The sequence below is a fragment of the Centroberyx affinis genome, unplaced genomic scaffold (assembly GCF_046629955.1).
Source record: "Centroberyx affinis isolate AG114_WGS23_722 - 3 ecotype Tasmania unplaced genomic scaffold, CSIRO-AGI_Caff_v1 ptg006357l_1, whole genome shotgun sequence".
Taxonomy (NCBI): domain Eukaryota; kingdom Metazoa; phylum Chordata; class Actinopteri; order Beryciformes; family Berycidae; genus Centroberyx; species Centroberyx affinis.
The window spans coordinates 1-20,000 of NW_027283228.1; the positions used below are offsets into that span (position 1 = coordinate 1).

Sequence of the window (20,000 nt, forward strand, 5' to 3'; positions counted from 1 at the left end):
GTACTGAAACTATCCTAAAGCAGTTTAAATCCGTTCTTACTGTCTACCTTCCAGGTTGTGTTTAATACTACTGCTGTCTGAGAGGGACTGAGCTTCAGGCTCTGGGCAGCTTGTGGAGAGAGAAAGTTATGACGTCACTTACGTCACTTTTGGGGTGTAGTCTTTCTAATTACGTATTTTCACAGTCTGATACTTCAACAGTTTTACGACAAACTGTGACTTTCTTGACTTGCAAAATTATCATTTAAATTGACAAAACATCATAAGTGTAATTCATGGCACAATTCAAACGGGATCAAACAATTATTTGTCTCTCGCCGTTGACTACCGTACATATTTTTTCCGAAATAAGGTCCCATGGTGGTCCACCGGAAGGGGAGGGGCTTAGGGCGTTTTCACACCTGCGCTTTTAGTCCGGTTAAATCGGACTCTGGTTCGTTTTCCCCCTTGGTGCGATTCGCACTCGGGTGTGGACCAAAACAACCGCACCGAGACCCTTTAGAGGAGGCGGTCTCGGTCCGGTCCCAAACGAACTCTGGAGCGGTTCTTTTGTGGTGGGAACGTGATCCGACCTCGATCCGACCCGACTACCAGGTGTACTCAATTTACTCTGCAAGTTTGAGCTAAACGGCTCCTCTACCCAGGTACAGCAGGTACAGCAGGTATAGCAGGTATAGCAGGTATAGCAGGTATAGCAGGTATAGCAGGTATAGCAGGTATAGCAGGTATAGCAGGTATAGCCAGTATAGCATTTTCAAGACGTTTCCTCGAAGTGCATTTGGCATTCTGCTGGTACAGTTTTGCCTGGTATATTGACCAGATAATTACAACAGTTACAACTCTGCCATTGCTCCATGTTTCATAGCAATGTGCACTAGTCCAGAACACAGGACCTTCTTCCTGTATTTACTTTCTTGCTCCCACCCCAGACACATCTGACCAATAAGCGGAGTGAACGTTCTCATGTGGTTTGTAGTGATGCATTTTGGTTCGCTTGGATTTTTCTCCGCGTTAAAAGAAACCGAACCAAGGAGGAAAACGCTCCAAGTTTACAAACTCATCAACTGATTCGGACCAGAGCAAACAAACTATAGGTGTGAAAACGCCCTTAGGCTCTCTATGTGATCAGTGGTGTCTGAACTGTCACAAACAGATGAACGCATTAACACACTCCCCCCCCCCCCCCACCTCCCTCCCTCCCACCTCCCTCCCTCCCTTAGGTCAGAAGTCCTGTGTGAGTGAACCGGTCTACAGAAGGTAACTCAAAGCTCAAAACTCAAAACTCATCAATTTACAGCAGAAAGATGTGTGTCATGATATTAAAATATCTTCATATCATCACAATATGATTCCACTGAAAGACGATAAACGATAATATTGAATTATCGCCCAGCCCTACAAGGCTGTGATTTTGTTGTTGTTGTTTTTGTTTGTATATATTTATTTAGTTATTTTGATTTTTATTCAATTTTTTAAGGATTCCTGTTTTTAGGACACAACACTCCCATTGATTTTGAATAGAAAATTTCAAGTGTCCCTGGTTTAACCTCATTATCTGTAGCTCCTGTGCGTTTTCCTGATCACATCTATGTTTTATTCTATAATTAAAATGTACTCTATCTTACCTGTGGATTACGGTATGAGTTCGATCAGCCGTTCAGTCAATCTGTAATCGATGTTCTTTCTTACTAACATTCAGTGTGTGTTGGTTCCAGACAGAGCAGTGTGAAGGTCGAGCTGTCCAGTGAGAGTCTGGCTGAGAAGCTGGTGGTGTGGCTCACCTCAGCAGGTAAGACCACTGTCCTCCATCGGGGAAGGCTTGTTGAGGCCGTATGCTCCTTCTCAGCACCGCTCTGCTTCACATTCATGCACATCCACACGTTCACAGCAGGGAGATGACCAGTGCAGCCACTGTAGAATCTGTCTCTAGGATTGGTTCACAGGAGATTGAGCATCACCATGGTACATCGATAAGAATGTAGGAGGGACAACTGATGTTTCCGTTTAAGCCGTTTATTGCCACTATGCACACATGTAGAGCAATAGGAGATGATGAGGTTTTCTATAAATGATAAACAGAAAAACACACAAGAATTACAATACAGTTAACCAATGTATAACATCACACTTAATTAGGTACCTAACAAACAATGAATATTAGTACTCTAACCAAGGGGGTGAGGGGTAGGCCTACCACTGCTGAAATGATAGAGTACTACATAACAGAGAAACATTCATTTAACAATTACATAACACAAGAAATTCAACATTTTAAATTAGGTTATAAGGATTCTTGCATTTCCTTAAGAGCTACAATTAATAAATCATGTGCACTGCGCACTTACACACAATATTATATCTGAAGTCTCAAGGCAAACAGGCAAGGTGACGATTATAGCATTTACTAATGTATACTGGTCAAGCATTCAATCACATCCAGTCTACAAATAATCATTAAAGTACAACAACATATGAAGAAAGTAGTAAACTCACTTTATCACGCACTAGGGCTGAACAATTAATTGAAATTTTATCTAAATCGCAATATGGCCTACTGCAATTTTCAAATCGCAGGAGGCGCAATATTTGTTAAAGGTGAAATGTGTGTCAAAATACCATTTTAAATTAAATTTTGTCATGCTGCATGTCCTGGCCTACACATCATATTCATATTCTACAGACTGATTTTTACAGAATGATGTAAAAATTATCATTCCCTCCAATATCGCAAGTCATATCGCAATTGCAATATCAGTCAAAATAATCGCAATTAGATATTTTTTCAAAATCGTTCAGCCCTCTCACGCACAACCATGGGTGTGTATCTGAATCACAGGGACAGAGGGCCCTCACATGTGGTTCGTGTTGCTGCCAGCCAGAACAAAGGAACTGGGCGGGATATATAGAGTAGGCCATTGATTAGGGTTGCTGGCGGAGGGTTGCTGAGTAGTATGGCTCTATTCTACAGCCACAGTCACCCATGTACACTCGCCGGCCACTTTATTAGGTACACCTAATATGGTGAAGTGGCATTAGAATAGGCGAGATGCGTGAGATAAACGGCCTTGACTGTGGTCTGATTGGTGGTTTACACAGAACTCTGCAATACACAAAAAACATCCAGTAAGCGGCAGTTCCAAAAACACCTGAATGAGAGAGGTCAGAGGTCAGAGGAGAAATGGCAGACTTGTTCAACAGAAAGGCCACAAATGCTAAAAAAAACAAAAAACCCCCCAAAAAAACAGCTCTTTACATTTTCAAGTAAACAGGATCTTTATCTGGAGCATGTTCTATTGCCCCAAAACGTAGCAAACAGGAAGTTTAAAAGGAAACGGTAGTGCATTGAACGTCCTGTTGCATTACGTTTGTTATTACGGGCTATTATTGGCTGAGACACGATTACGCGTGATAGGTGTTCATATCTAGCCAGTGAAAATGCAGAATCACCCTGAACGGGGTCAAATGTGCCTCAAACGCAGCTGCAAAACGTTACACACCGTTGGGAGTAAACATATCATTCAACCGGAATGATATGTTTGTATGCAAAAGTGTATGTATGCAAAACAATATGTGTGTATGCAAAACTTTGAACGTGCCCCTGTTCTCCGTCCTCTGTGGTCTTTGGTTTTGGAATTGCTTTGATTTGTTGTGTATTACGTCAAACGCTTCATGGACACAAGAACACAGAAAGGCCACTATTGTTTGACCACAGAAATAACATCCTTCCCCCTGTTTTCATTGGTCCAGGTTTCACCCTGAAGGACCTGGAGTCCGTTCCCTTCGGCGTGGCTCTGCCAATCCGGGAGGCCATCTACCGTTGCCGGGAGCAGCCGTGTTCTGATTGGTCAGAGGAGGTCTGTCTGTTGATTGGGCGACAGGACCTGACCAAACAAGCCCACAAGATGACCGTGGCCAAGGGGAAAGCTGTGAGTGTGAAATGAGTTAAAGGGTAATTTATGCTTCTGTGTTGAACCTCTGTGGACTCCACTGTAGCTACACAGAGGCTGTGATTGGCCCGCTTCGTATTTCCTCCTACTGTATCCGGCTGATGTGGGCTGATAGTGAAGACAACATGCAGCAGATGATAGAGACGAGCTGAGGAGGTTCAAAAATATTTCATTTGCACGACAACTCATCTCTGTCACTGAATTTGTATGGAGAAATATCCAGAACATGAGTTTCAGAGAATGTAAACTCTACTACTTCTACTGTTATTACTTACCGTCTTAACAAAGCACAACGTGTTGCTGGTCTGCACACAGAATCACCAACGCAGAGCCATGAATGCTCGCACCGCTGTAGATATCTACACTGTAGCTACGACACCCCTTCAGCACAGAAGTATAATTTGGCTTTAACACCTAGAGCCTTATGTTGAAAGAGTTCTGCCAGGTTCCATGACATGAAAGAGGGGAAACCCCATGCTGAGAACGGCAAATTCTCATGTTTGTGTTTGCTGTTGATGTGTAAATATGTCTAATGTTAGAATGTTAGAATAATAATATTTAGGGCTTATTTTTGTGTGTGTGTTTTTACATGTGTATATGCATAATTGTTTATTTGTGTGTGTGTGTGTGTGTGTGTGTGTGTGTCCAGTCTGTAGGTTCAGGTCTGTCCTTGGAGCCTCCCACCACCACAGAGGCAGATGAGGAGGAGGATGGGATGTCGGACATAATCCAGGAGGTAACAGACTAGTCTTTACTTCTTATTTATGAGCAGAATGCTTTTGTTTCACCAGCACCTCTTAGTGCTTTATATTCATACATTTAAACATGTTTACCTGGGAGCTGCCCATGTCTACTGATGCTCACCTGCCCAGACTGGATTTTCCCAGTCAGTCCAGGGATGTGAACTAACCTTAATGCTACTGCCACCCTCTTTAAATTCTCTTCTCTTCTCTTCTCTTCTCTTCTCTTCTCTTCTCTTCTCTTCTCTTCTCTCGTTTCCTTTCCTTCCCTTCTCCACACCCTCTCTTCTCCCCAACTTCCTTGCCTCTCCTCTCCTCTTCTCTCCTCTCCTCCTCTCCTCTCCTTTCCTCTCCTCTCCTCTCCTCTCCTCTCCTCTCCTCTCCTCTCCCCTCCTCCTCCTCCTCCTCCTCCTCCTCCTCCTCCTCCTCCTCCTCCTCTCAGGTAACAGGACTGATCTGGAGTCAGGACCTGCGGGTGCAGGAGGTGAGGAGGCTGCTGCAGAGCTCCAGGCCGGTCCGGGTCAGCGTCGTCCAGCTGCCGGAGGTTTCCGACCACGAGTACATCGAGGAGAAAGAGAACAAGTGGGTACTGTGTGTGTGTGTGTGTGTGTGTGTGTGTGTGTGTGTGTGTGTGTGTGTGTTCTGATATTTGACAGCATTGAACATGTTCACAAACTACAGGGTCACAGATTGCAGGCCTGTTTATAAAAGGATCAAATAAAGACAGGCTAGATCATCAGGTATGGCAGAAATATGTGTCACTAGAAACTGAAATTTAATTATTTATATTTGAATTTGAATTGCTCAACTTGAATAATTGCATTAAAAAAAAACGAATTTGAATCACATAATTTGAATTTGTATTGTTTAACTTGAATAATTGCATTGAAAAACTGAATCTGAATAGCATAATTTGAAATTGAATTTATTAGTTTGAAACTGAATTCCAATAAACTTGAAACTAAATGTAATATTATGAAATTTAATTCATTTGCTCTGAAACTGTATTCGGTTCTGACAATTCAAATTCAGTTCTCGTAATTGGTCAAAAACATACAGTAGGTGCTGATTGGCCAAAAAGGAGTTCTGTGAATCTGCACTAGTGACACATATTTCTGCCCATAATCAGGTGTCAGGCTGTGTGGTGTGGAGGAGTGTTCCATGAAGTGGCATGGAGAGCGTGATTTGCTTCTGTGTATTGACGTATTTCCGAATGAAACGGAAAGTTAGGGTGGGAAGCGTCAGTGGGAGGGGCTTACTTGAATATTAATGAGATATGGAGGAAGTGGGCGGACAGCACTCTGCACTCGGTTGTGGAGGAATATTCTACGCCTCTGTCACCCTTCGTCCATATTGCAGCTGAACTGAGCTGCAGGCTAGAAACAAATAGCAGGAGGTGGGGGAATAACTCCCAACAGTTATCAAGTGCAGGATGAGTCATCAACAGAAATGTGCTGTTTCCTGGAAAGAGACGGTCTGTTAATTTTGATATAACATTTCTAGGAATCAACATTTTTTGTCAATTTTTTTGGCCTGTATTGGTGAACAGGTGAACACTAAGTCCAGCAACATTGGCAAAAAAAACCAAAAAGTTATTTTTCATTTCATGGGGTCTTTAAATGGCGATAATGTCTTTATACCCTGGTGAACGTCTGGAATATCTAAATCTTATTTAAAAGCTTATTTAATTTTGTAGGTTCAAAGAAAGTGTACGTGTGTGTCTGACTGTTTCTGTTGTCTTTGTTCTCATCCCTCTCTTTTTTGAAATGTTTTCTTTCACTCCTTTTCCTACCTGTCTTTATCCGTTTCTCTTTTCTTTGACTCACTTCTCTGTCTCTATGTCTTTTCTTGTGTCTTTCTCTCTGTCTCCCTCTCTCTCTCTCTCTCTCTCTGTGTCCTACAGTTTTACACAAAAAAAAAAGTGAGTTGCTGGCTGTAATCAACAGTCTAGACCTCTTATTGATCATATTAATCTGACTGAGTCTTGGTATTTCTTTTGTTCTCTCTCTCTCTCTCTCTCTCTCTCTCTCTCTGTCTCCCTCCCTCCCTCCCTCCCTCCAGACTCCTCCAGCTGTGTCAGAGGACCATGGCTCTCCCAGTGGGTCGCGGCCTCTTCACTCTCTTCTCCTACCATCCTGTACCGACCGAACCTTTACCTGTGCCAAAACTCAACCTGACAGGTAATCTGGTTTCCTTACATGGAGGAAACACGCACACGCACACACACACACACACACACACACACACACACACACACACACACACACACACACACACAACACACACACACACACACACACTATTACCCTTTCTGTGATTTCACCTTGGCTGTGCTATGTGCTTGCAAAACAGTGTGAGAGTTCACAAAACCTGGTAGGCTGGTGAGTATCTTGAATTTGATTTCATGTAAAGCACTTCAAACTTCCAGATCTACCACTTCAACCCCCTTCAGCTGTCTTTTGCATTTCTGTTCATCTGTGGAACTCTCTAATCTATCTAATCTTTCTGTGATAATATGTATTTCTGTATTTATATCTACATGATATATTTCTACATCTTTGTCCCCCTCCCCCCCCCAGGCCGCGCCCCTCCCAGGAACACCATGGTGGATCTGAATAGCGGGAACATCGACGTTCCTCCCAACATGACCAGCTGGTCCAGCTTCCATAACGGAGTGGCTGCTGGACTCAAAATCGCCCCGGCTTCCCAGGTCAGAGTGACAGCCGGGCTTCACCAAAATATAGTGAATGAGACGTATAGTGAATGAGACGTAGAGAAGATAAAGTGTGTGTGGTGAGGTGTGTGACCTCACCACACACCTCAGAGGTGGTAGAAGTACACAAATTCCTTACACAAGTAAAAGTGCAAATACTCGTCTAAAAATATACTCTGGTAGAAGTTGAAGTATCGTTTCAAATCCTTTACTCAAGTCAAAGTATAAAAGTACATGGTGTTAAATTTACTTAAAGTATAAAAGTAGAAGTCATTCTCCAAAAGTTATTTCTAATGTTCTGAACTGGTTCTCTGTTGAGCGTTCCTCTGAATCCCAGATGAGAAAGAGTCTGCAGCTCACTGACGTTGATTCTAGCAGCTGAATTCACTAACGTTAATTCTATTCTCTCTTGTTGCTTCTCTCTTCTTTGTGTTGCTTCTCTCTCTCTCTCTGTCCCTTTCCTTCCTTTTTGGTGTCACTTTGCTGAACAAGCAGCCAATCACATCTGGCTCTTGATCAGCTGCTTCCGGGATGGAAGCCGTCTGATGCAGAAAATAATAAAATTGTAGAAAATCAGTTGATGATTTCCCGAGTGTAACGAGTCTGTTGAAAATGTAGCGAATAGAAAGTACAGATTTTTCTTTTGAAATGTAGTGAGTAAAAGTAAAAAGTCTTCAGTGAAAGAAAAACTTGAGTAAAGTACAGATACTTGAAAATCTTAAGTACAGTAATGAAGTATTTTTACTTTGTTACATCCCACCTCTGTTATTATTATCTTTGTCAAACCTGCAGATTCCCTGACCCTAGTACACACACTCACACATTTCTTAGAGTTTGTGATGTACTTTTTCTAGCTCTTCTACAGTAAATAAACTTCCCTTAATCTGGTGTAAATAAACGTGATGTGACTCGATGACGGAGCCTCTCTCTCTCTCTCTCTCTCTCTGGTTGTGTTTCAGGTGGACTCGGCCTGGATCGCCTACAACAAGCCAAAGAGTCCTGAGCTGGCCAATGAGTACGCAGGCTTCCTCATGGCCCTGGGCCTCAACGGACACCTCACCAAGCTGGCCACGCTCAACATACACGACTACCTCACCAAGGTACACACACACACACACACACACACACACACACACACACACACACACACACACACAGAGGCGTGTACTCGGAGCCACATGGAAGCGACCTCTAACTGTAGCATTGTTAGTTCCACGCTCTGCCCATTGAGTTACAAAACAGAAACAAAGAACAAACACAAACTCAAATCACACACACACACACACACACACACACACACACACACACACATATATCCGGGGTTTAAGTAATACCTTCATACCTGAACGTTCAGTTTACTGTAGACAGTGCTGTAAATTACTGTTTTTCACTAAGGCATAAACACATACAAACAAGAAAATGCACGAACACAAACACACACGAGGTGCTGTGCAAATATCAACTCAAATACCGTTTACACAGCTACACACAAGCACACTCATTAACTTACACACACACACACACACACACTGTTTCTGTGGATGAGTGAAAATGAGAGCTGTGAACGGGCCTCGGAGCCAGGCGGCCAGTCAGAGTGAAACTGCTCTCTGAGAACCTTGAGACGGGGCGAGTCCTCTCCCATTTTCAGGCGAGAAAAACAACAGGATGCAGCGAGCTGAACGCCATCAGACCGGGCTAAATAAACGCTAAATAAAAAGCCGGTGTGAAGATAAGATTATAGATATGAACAAAGAGGAAATGGCACACTGATTCAAAACACTGATTATCCACGCCAGGCTTGGGGTCGATTCACTGTCGACTCACATTCAATTCAGAAGAATGAGAGAGCTTTCATTCTCAGTCATTTCTCTATGAATTGGCAAAAAAAAAAAAAATTCTCATGACAGATCTTTAAATATTTGAATGTGGAAGGAAATCCGCTTACTGAATTGGTTGAATTGGAAGTGGATTGATCCTGATCCACACAAAAAGGCAGCCGCTCCCAAAAAAAAAAAAGATGTAGCTTCAATGCTTCGGGCGTGGGAAAAATGCATGAATATGAATACATAGTGTAAAAAAAGAGAAGGTTTCAGTCCAAATTACCATCAGTTTCAATATCAGCGCTCTTTTCTCCAACACCTAAGCTATGTTTCTCAATAGGTGCTCAACCCAAAATAGCACAAAGGCAAGTTAGATTAGCCTAGATCTTGTGTCTTGGTGAATCTGGGCTCCTAGATGATAATTTGAACTGCAAGATGTTTTTGTATATTTTCTACAAGGCATTTGTGTTCCAGTTTCAGAAGTGTTTTTTTTTAGTTTTTTTTTTACCTTGCCTTATACGGCTTCAAACTGGATTTCTATAGTATTATTTTTGACCATAAACGGTTGCTATGTGTGTTTGATGTTAAAATTGTTGTTCCTTGTGAGTCCACAATTCATAAAAGACTCTTATGTACAAATGCTGTGCACATGGCCAAATATAAGCCAAAGTTGTGATTTGTGAAACGATGAACTTGATGCCACAATTTCTCCAGTTTTCTGGGATAAATCAAAATCCTAAACTAACTAATTTCATTATTTAAGATATGAATACCATCGATATAATTCAATTTGTTTAGTTCAAATCATACTTTGAAATGATTATACAATGCAGTCGGATTCACTTTATTTATTTACACACCATTTACAATAAATATACAGGAATGTATCTTGCAGCAGAGGCATATTGACATATTGAAAGACAGAAAAATAAAAACCAGATTCAGTAGTTGAGGCTGTTGAGTGTGAATGGAAGCTGTGAAGTAACTCGTGGTTTTCACTGGTTTCTATTCTCGCTCTGGATGAGAAATTACAGAACTGACTTACCTTGGATCAGTTCATCAGAACTGTCTTGGGTTGCGGTTGAGAGAAAATGTGGAGAGGTGTGTGTGTGTGTGTGTGTGTGTGTTGTGTGTGTGTGTGTGAGAGTGTGAGAGTGTTTCTGAACTTTTGAACATCCTGGCCTTTTCCCCCCACTACTGTAGCCTTTTAACTGCAAAGTAAGAGTATGAATTCTTTTAAACTTACTTTTATTTTAAATTCAGAGGAGAGATGTTTTTTTTTTTTTTTTTTTTTAATCTTATCTTTTCCCAGGAGAAAAAATCTATTTCTAATCTGAATCTAGTTTATCTTAACTATCTAATCTCATCTATTTTCTGTGAGCAGCACTTGCTGTTTATTGTGGTTAACTTTTATTCATTTAGTCGCACAGTTTGATCTTTTCCTGGGTTTCTCTCTTTGATTTCTTTTCTTTTTGTCATCACATTTGTTTTTGCAGAAAAAAAGAGGTTTGAAGTCAACTGATTGACGGAGGGGTTGATTGATTGGCTGAATGATTGGTTGATTAACTGATGGATTAATTGATGAATTGGGCTGTTAGTCGATTGATGGAGTGATTGATCTCCAACCATCATGAACAAAAACAGTAGTTGCAAATGTTTTCAGCAAATTGGCTGCTGAATGGCAAAGAAGAAGACAGTCTGTTGGTGTTAAACATAGGAGGAACCTGGTCTGCCTATGATTATTAAATATGCACTCACACACACACACACACACACACACACAGACTGTCCACAGGGGTCTAATGGAAGCTGTCAGTCATAGTGAGCCGGTGTGTTTCCCTCTCAGGAAGCCAATTTATTCTCAGAGAGTGACAGATGCCACAGTCACAGTCAGAGCTGATTAGACTGGAAGTCATTTGTCTCTGCAGAGCCGCTCCTCCACCACACCACCTGATGGGACCGGTGTTTACAGTAGAGATGTACCCGAATCCCAATACGTTATTTGGGAAAGCACAAATAATGCGATGGAAACAGATATTTCTTCTACCCGAAGTTGCTCATTATTATTTGGGGGAAAAAAAGCCATGATTGACATGTAAATAAAGGACTTGATTTTCCCTTTATCATTTGTAAAACAGAAAATGAAGTAGTAAAACACAAATGAAAAAAGCCCGACCCGGCCAATACCCGACATACAGTCTCAGGTCCCATCGGGTTCGGGTCGGGTTGCAGACCTCTACTAGCGAGACTAAAGCCTGGTGTGGCAGCTGGACTTCTTTCAAACCTCTGCAACCTACCTACATCAAAATGAAGCTTAGAATGAAGCCTGTAGTTAAAAAAAAACAAAACAACCCAGTCGAAATATTGTACAGTATTTCAGTCAATATTCATCCGTTTAAGATGTAACATGCTGTAGTCTATGTATCAGCCATAGGTTTCATGGAATTTAGTTAAAAAATAAAAATAAAAAAAAAGAGAGAGAAGAAAAGTACAGTATGAGGATGTGGAAATATATTTCATAATTAATTATATGCCAATATTAAATCAATTTGATGCTTTGAAGGCACAAAAGTTGCATTGCCAATGAATATTAGGTTACACTTTACACTTTACTGAAGTATGTGCACTCATGAGACTGGACGGTGCTTTGGATAAAAGTGTCTCCCAAAATGCTGTTACGTTAAAGTCACACTGAATTGAAAAAATATACTGTTTCACCTTTTTAGCTCATTCTAACAACCATACCATACAACTATTTCACAATTTATGCCACAAAAATGACAAAAATGCTTTATATCTCTCATAATCTCTATAATCTCGTTACTTTTACTTCCTGGAAAACAGAAACTCTTTAGTAGTGACTTCATTGTGTACCAGAGGGTGAGATAAAAACTTTGCTTCTCTCCCTAACTGATCTCTCATTGGTTTACAGTTTTGAATGATCCCTGATCCCTGAATTATGCCCCGCCCCAACATCCTGTTTCAACAGGAAATACATCACATTAAAGAAGCAAGATGCCCTCGAAAATACCGTTTCGTTGTGACTTTAACACTAGAAATGTGAAATACTATTAACTGAATTTTACAACTGAAACATCTCAGCTTTCAAAATGTCTCCCCACTTTTCTTGGACAAACCACTGCTAAGGTTTTTGAAATCACGGAAATCAAGGAAAAAGTGGTCAGAATCATATTTGTCCTTCTCTCAAACCCCCGAATCCAAATCCACTGGCCTCTCTGGTGTTAAACATGCTGAGCGTCTGTCCCGCTCCCCTGCAGGGCCATGAGATGACCAGCATCGGCCTCCTGCTGGGCGTGTCCTCAGCCAAACTGGGCACCATGGACATGTCAATCACCCGCCTGCTCAGTATACACATCCCCGCCCTGCTCCCGCCCACTTCTACTGAGCTGGACGTACCACACAACGTACAGGTAAGTGTGTGTGTGTGTGTATGAGTGTGTGTGTGTGTGTGTGTGTGTGTGTGTGTGTGTGTGTGTGTGTGTGTGTGTACTACCATTACTACTGCTATTGATACTATTACTTCTCCTACTACTGCTGCTACTACTACTACCACTACTACTACTACTATTACTATTGTTATTGATACTATTACTTCTCCTACTACTGCTACTACTACTACTACCACTACTACTACTACTGCTACTGTTACTGTTACTATTACTACTCCTACTACTGCTGTTAATGCTGCTACTACTACTACTGCATCCATCACTTCTAGTATTACTATCAGCCCCCCCCCCACTACTGCTGTCACTACTATAACAACTACTGCTGCTGCTACTGCCACTGCTAATTCTACTTCTACTACTGGTACTACATACAACTATTGGTTAGGGCTGAGCGATATGGACCAAAAATCATATCTCGGTATTTTTAGGCTGAATGGCGATACACGATATATATCTCGGTATTTTCTACAAAATGGGCTAAATGTTCAGTTGTAAGTCAAAGCCACATGTGAGATGTCACAAGCACTTTTATTAAAACAAGACTGTGATCAAAATAAAATGCAAAGACAGGGTTTCCTTCCCTGTTTTAGAACAGTCTGGTAAGTTCAGAAAATTACATCCCTTTATTGTAATGCAGCCTTTAAAACCAGGAAAAGACAACACTTATGCCATATCACGATATTACGATATCCAAAATCTAAGACGATATCTAGTCTCATATCACGATATCGATATAATATTGATATATTGCCCAGCCCTACTATTGGTACTACTACTGGTACTTTGGCATCTCATACTACCAGCTAGTACCAACAGTGAATACCAACTATAACTACTTAATTATTATACTACTATTACTACTATTACTACTACTAATAATGATGATAATACTTCTGATATTATTAGACTATACTTATTATTTTATATACAGATGTTCAAATTATTATTTAGTAGAATGCAGTGTTCTTCATGCTGTTGCACAGTTGGCAGTTGGGTGATGATGCAACACAGTTGTTATTTTGGTGTGTATGTGAAAGAGAGAGAGAGAGAGAGAGAGAGTGTGTGTGCGTGTGTGTGTGTGTGTGTACATGCATGTGTGTGTGAGAGAGAGGGAGAGTGAAAGTTCACATGTTCTTTTCCACTTTGCTTGTCGTTGCGTTTTTCCAAAGATGCTCTACGTGAGGTTTCTGCTGCTTCTCCATCTGAACTTTAGTTTTGGTCACATGGTGCGTGCTGCGCATTCAAATGGCTGTGATTGGTCAGGTGTAATGGAGGCGATTGATATACCACACCTGGACTTTCAGGGGGGAAATGACAATATAACAAACACTTCAGTATCGCTAAAATTACTAGATTATTAATTGTGGAAACATAAAATCACAATGTACAGTAGTCTATTGTGCAGCTCTAGTATGTGTTAGGTGTGTCAGGATGTTCAAAATGTGTGCTAGTGTCTGCATTTGGTTGAAACATTAAACTTAACATAATCTCTTTCTATTCTATTCTATTCTATTCTATTCTACTTTGCAGGTTGCTGCTGTGGTTGGCATTGGGCTGGTGTACCAAGGAACCGGACACAGACACAATGCTGAAGTCCTGCTGGCTGAGATAGGTGTGTGTGTGTGTGTGTGTGTGTGAGAGAGAGAGAGAGAGAGAGAGAAAGATTGTGATATTGTATAAACACATAATGATAACACGTAATGACATAATATTTATAACCACACACACAAGGAAATAGCTTTTTTACCCAGGTAGTAGGACCTGGATTAAATATAGTTTTAAAGGGGAAAAAACATTCAAGCTCAGTTAGTGAAAGTTCAAAGCGGTCAGTGTGCAGGTTGAAGTGATCAACCCTCTCTCAATACTTTTGTGCACGCAGTCTAAATAGATATGTTAAAATGTGTGTGTGTGTGTGTGTGTGTGTGTGTGTGTGTGTGTGTGTGTGTGTGTGTGTGTTTCAGGTCGACCTCCTGGTCCAGAGATGGAGTATTGTACAGATAGAGAGTCGTACTCACTAGCAGCCGGACTGGCCCTGGGCATGGTCTGTCTGGGGGTGAGTTACACACACACACACATACACACACACTACAGACTAGGGCTGCCACTAACTATTATTTTCATTGTCGATTAATCTGTCGATTAGTTTCTCGATTAATCGATTAGTTGTTTGCTCTATAAAATGTCAGAAAATGGTGAAAAATGTGGATCAGTGTTTCCCAAAGCCCAAGATGACGTCCTCAAATGTCTTGTTTTGTCCACAACCCAAAGATATTCAGTTTACTGTCATAGAGGAGGAAAGAAACCAGAAAATATTCACATTTAAGAAGCTGGAATCAGAGAATTTTGACTTATTTTTCTTAAAAAATTACTCAAACCGATTAGTCGATTATCAAAATAGTTGGCGATTAATTTAATAGTTGACAACTAATCGATGAATCGTTGGAGCTCTACTACAGACCAACACATGCAAACATGCACACATACTCTCTTGGAGTAAATTACACACACGCATGCGTACCTTGATTGTGCTTCATATACATAACATCACATCAGTGGTTGAGGATCAGAGAGTATTCATTCATTAAGAGACATGCTTCAGCTGGGTGACACACACTTCATGTTTGAAAGGGTTAAAGGAAAAATCCATCTTCCAATACTTTTACACTGTTAGATCTCATCAATCTGTGATGTTCAATACATTCCACGAGTTATTTTGTGACAAAGTGTTGTAATTTACTTTTTTGGTGAACCCACTTTCCCTCAACCAGCCTCTTCCACTTCTACTGCAGTTAATGATTTCCTACGTTTCCCAGAATGCCTTTCGACAAACCCCCAGAGAAGGAACGTGACCTTGTTGCATTCAGCTGTGGGTTGTATGTGTAGGTGGAGAGAGAGAGAGATAGTGATAGCATAGTAAGAGCAAGAGAGCGAGTTTTTCCGGTTGAGAAAAAGCGAGAGTCCCACCCTTTACTCAAAGTCCAACCTGTCTCTCTGCTGCATTGCATTCTGGTCTCTCTTCTGCTCCTGTGGGTGGAGAAATTGGTCTCTCTCTCCTCTTCTACGATGGATTTCTCCCTGTATGATTGTTGGTGCAAAATGGCGGCTCTAGAAAGAAGCCCTCGCTCTTTGATTCTGAGGGACTGACAACAAAACCTGACGTTTACCGCTGATGTTTTACATCCTGAAACATTTTCTCATATCAGACTCTCCGATTGGCCCCAGTTATCCCTGAATAAGAAAGGAATAAGAAAAATACACCACCAGACAACAAAATGGACCCAGAAATGCAAAGTGCATTGCCAAAAGCTGATTTTGTAACAGTGTTAAAGCGTTTTAGAGTGGATTCTTCCTTTAAGGTGAGAGCTGAATGAAAGAATCAATAGGATGAGTGAATAGAGAGCTCTCTCACGCTCCCTTGAGACAAACCTCATGTAAAGGTGTTATAATGCACTTGCTGCTTCTTATTGTTCCTGTCCAGTGAGAAAGAGGAACAAGAGAAATTCTCACACTGTGTCACAATGACCTCTCTGTCTCTTTGTCTCTTCCTTTCTCTCTCCGTCCCTCCTTCCCCCTCTCTTCTCCGTCTCATCGGTTTCTGCCTCTGTTTGACATCATCCCTCCATATCTCCCCCATCTCTCCCTCATCACCTGACCTCATTTTACTTATTCCCTCTCTCTCCCCTCCCCTCCCCTCCCCTCCCCACCCATCTGGACTCGCCTTCCTCTCATCTCCAACCCCTCCTTTCTTCTTTTCCTCATCACCACCTTTCCCTCCACCTTTCGTTCGTCATTTCTTCACCCTCTTTTCCCCCCTTTCCTCTCTATCTTTCTCCCTCTACCATATATCCCTACCTCGCTCTTTCCCCTCCCCTCCTTCCCTCCTCTTTCCCTCTTTCCTCCCCTCTCTCTCATCATCTTCCCTCTCTCTCTCCCTCCCTGCAGCATGGCAGTAACCTGATCGGTATGACGGACCTGAACGTCCCGGAGCAGCTGTATCAGTATATGGTGGGGGGGCACCGCAGGGCCCAGGCCGGGGCCAACCGGGAGAGACACAAGTCCCCCAGCTACCAGATCAAGGTCAGACGGACAAATCTGTGTCCCCCCCTGCCTACAAAAATCAGAATTCCATCATTTTTCAGAATTTAGGAATGGCAGACTCATCATATCATAATCAGTCTCTCTGTCCAGTTTTTCCTGTCCCTCTCTCTCCACTCTTTACTGTCTAATGAATGAAGAATGTGTGGAAAAATCATCTTTGAAAACATTAGGGGTTTACAGTTGTCTCACAAACCATCATCGAGGTCCATTGGAGAATTGGCTGTGGACAAATAATGGCTAAATATATCACAACCAGGCAAAAAAAGAGAGAGAGATATTTGAAATAAAGGTAGTTGTGCTGTGGGTGCAGGTCTGTCCAGTGACATTACAAGTAAACCTGAATCGAACAAACAGTTGTTTTTTGGCTTTATTATCAGAATCAGAATCAGAAATACTTTATTGATCCCCGTCAGGAAATTGGGTTACGTTGCAGTTGCTCACATTCTAGAAGAGAAATATATATAAGCATAGAGAAAGTATAAGAAAAATAGAAATAAGAAAATAAGAAATATGTAAAATATGTGCATTATACTACAATATATACAACAGTGTAAAAAATTAAATAATTATTGCACAGCTGAATTATTGCACAAAATTATTACAAAGCTAACTAGCCAGCTGGCTCATTAGTAAAGCAACGGTTAACATGCAGCTACTAGCTGCTACTAGCTTCTAGACATGTAACGTTAACTGCTGGGAGCTGAGGACCTCCAATATGGCCGCTTGAGGATGCCTTACTTCACCTGAAAGCCCTCTATGAGGATTTAGCTGTCAGCTGTGTTTGTGTGACGCTGTTGACGATGCTTCCAGGAGGGTGACACCATCAACGTGGACGTCACGTGTCCAGGAGCCACGCTGGCCCTCGCCATGATCTACCTCAAGACCAACAACAGGTGAGAACAGGGGCCAGTTGCATAAAGCTAGTCTAAGACTATACTAAGCCTCAGACTGGTCTTAGATTCTCAGGCTGGACTAGTCTAAAGACTGTCTGTTACTTAAATATTACTGACTTATTTTGAGGTAGGAATGTTAGCCACCTTCCCCCTGGCTAATCTTGAGTTAAGAACTTTGTTGTTATGGCAACGAGTCGGCCTAACTGTCAGAGTGGGACATTTAAATACTGAAGCTGTTTCATACAAGATGCCAAATCTTTGGTTTTTGGGAAGAGTCTGAAGAAGAGAGCGAGTCTTTAGAGACAGAAACAAGCCATTAGAGATCTACAACAACCAAGAAGTAGTAGGAACAGGTAAATGACTATAAAGGTAAATGTCTATAGCAAGTTTGACTTAAAGTCACATTTAAGTCTAAGACCAGGTCTATCTTTATGCAACTGGCCCCAAGAAAACAAAACACCTGATGGCACAGAATAAACACAATGGCAGTAGTACTTGTAGTAGTTAAAGTACTGCTACTTACACTATTACTATTATAATTTAGAATATATATAATATAATCATAATAACACTTTTATTTGAATAGCATGTTTTCATATAACAATTGCAGCTCAAATTCCTTTCCTTACAGTCTTTGTAAGTCACTTTGAGTAAGAGCTTCTGCTAAATGCCTAACATGTAATCTAAAAGGTAATGTAACTGCAAGTATAAAGGCCGTACTGCATGCATCCATCATGAGCCTGACTGGAGAAGACATGACATGACTCCGGCTCTCCACATGTGAGCACCCAGCAGCAGAGCATCGTAACCTCGCTGTGAAGAATCACACGGCTCAGTCGGCTCCTGTTTTCCCATCACACGCCGTCTTCTTCTGCTGGTCAAGAGGTTTCAGTCTTCAGCGAGGCTCATCTGACGCCGCCTCCCGATTGGCTGAGGCTGAGGCTGCTGAAGGACAGTATTAACACCCCCTTGTCGCTTCCTGGTTCTGTCCCCTAGGTCGATTGCTGATTGGCTGAAAGCTCCAGACACCATGTTCCTGCTGGACTTCATCAAACCTGAGTTTCTGCTGCTGAGGGTGAGTGTGTTTATCACTACCTTTTCCATTTTTCTCTGATCTGTGAGAACTTTTCACAGTGAACGAGTGTCTCTCTCTCTCTCTCTCTCTCTCTCTCTCTCTCTCCCTCTCTCTCTCTCTCTCTCTACTAGACCCTTGCCAGATGTATTATCATGTGGGATGAGATCCTGCCTAATGCTGAGTGGGTCAGCAGTAATGTGCCTCAGGTGAGAAAATACGCACACACACGCACACACACAAACAGCATTAAGTCAATAAGTCACAGTGACTTGTACATGTAATGAAGTCCTAGCTATAAAGTTTTTTCCATTTCTTTTTTTCTCTTGATTTTTACAGCATTTTACAGTTTTTTGGCATGCTGGAAAGTTTCTCATATCCAGTAATACCTTGTCAGAAATTAGTAACCTTTTGTTGTTGTTGTTGTTAGAGTATAGAGCACGCTCAGCAAACCTTCCCAGGATAAATAAAGCTTAGAAATATAAATATTTCTGTCTGTTAATGTTTGCTGACTTTTGTTTTGTGTCCAGATAATCCAGGAGAATATCGGCAACACGGCCGTGTCAGAGGACATGAACATGGAGACGCTGGCGTGAGTGTTAAAGACAATATAAAATTTAGCTAATTCATGATTATTCATTTACATTATTATTTTCTTTAGCAATGATAGTCATATTCTTGCATGTGTTATCAGGGAAATCAGATTTATTCATGATTATTGATTTATGTTGCCATTGTGTCTAGGTGTGGTAGTAATGTTTCGAGATGAATGTCCAGAGAATAGGGCTGGGCGATATGGTTGAAATCAATATCATGATAATCATAAGGATTTTTCTCGATATCAATATATATCACGATATGGTTCATGTATGCAAAATCATGTTAAATAATCAAATTAATGTCCATCTCATTGAACCGAATGGTAATGTTAGGTGTGATGTCAAACAAAACAGAAATATTCAAATAATATTCCTACCGTACCTCATTTTATCAGAGTTTTTAAGTAAAATTTGCTTGTCATCATCAATTCAGACAGCAGAAATGTGTGTCACGATATTAAAATATCTTCATATCATCACGATATGATTCCACTGAAAGACGATAAACGATAATATTGAACTATGTGCTCCTCTCAGTCAGGCTCATGACTACATCATAGCCGGAGCCTGCATGGCGGTGGGCTTCCGCTTCGCCGGCTCCGCCAACTCCGACGCCTTCGACTGTCTCTACAAGTTCGCCAGGAGATT

The 20,000-nt window shown here is 41.4% G+C and overlaps 1 protein-coding gene across 1 annotated transcript in view; it reads left to right on the forward strand.

Annotated features, from left to right (window-relative positions):
- Positions 1-1,220: 1,220 nt before the first annotated feature.
- The window catches only part of LOC139638432 (anaphase-promoting complex subunit 1-like), a gene marked incomplete at its 5' end in the record, with an annotated part of 46,726 nt that continues 27,946 nt past the window's right edge, over positions 1,221-20,000 (forward strand). The window contains 17 exons of the mRNA XM_071512569.1: positions 1,221-1,257; positions 1,716-1,789; positions 3,748-3,926; positions 4,597-4,683; positions 5,130-5,269; positions 6,749-6,867; positions 7,267-7,397; positions 8,360-8,500; positions 12,499-12,651; positions 14,221-14,302; positions 14,652-14,743; positions 16,633-16,767; positions 17,599-17,681; positions 18,678-18,756; positions 18,888-18,962; positions 19,284-19,345; positions 19,890-20,000. The exon at positions 19,890-20,000 is cut by the window's right edge and continues 34 nt beyond it. Of these exons, the coding sequence (XP_071368670.1) occupies positions 1,221-1,257; positions 1,716-1,789; positions 3,748-3,926; positions 4,597-4,683; positions 5,130-5,269; positions 6,749-6,867; positions 7,267-7,397; positions 8,360-8,500; positions 12,499-12,651; positions 14,221-14,302; positions 14,652-14,743; positions 16,633-16,767; positions 17,599-17,681; positions 18,678-18,756; positions 18,888-18,962; positions 19,284-19,345; positions 19,890-20,000 (1,780 nt within the window). The remainder of the gene's footprint in view (positions 1,258-1,715; positions 1,790-3,747; positions 3,927-4,596; positions 4,684-5,129; positions 5,270-6,748; positions 6,868-7,266; positions 7,398-8,359; positions 8,501-12,498; positions 12,652-14,220; positions 14,303-14,651; positions 14,744-16,632; positions 16,768-17,598; positions 17,682-18,677; positions 18,757-18,887; positions 18,963-19,283; positions 19,346-19,889) is intronic.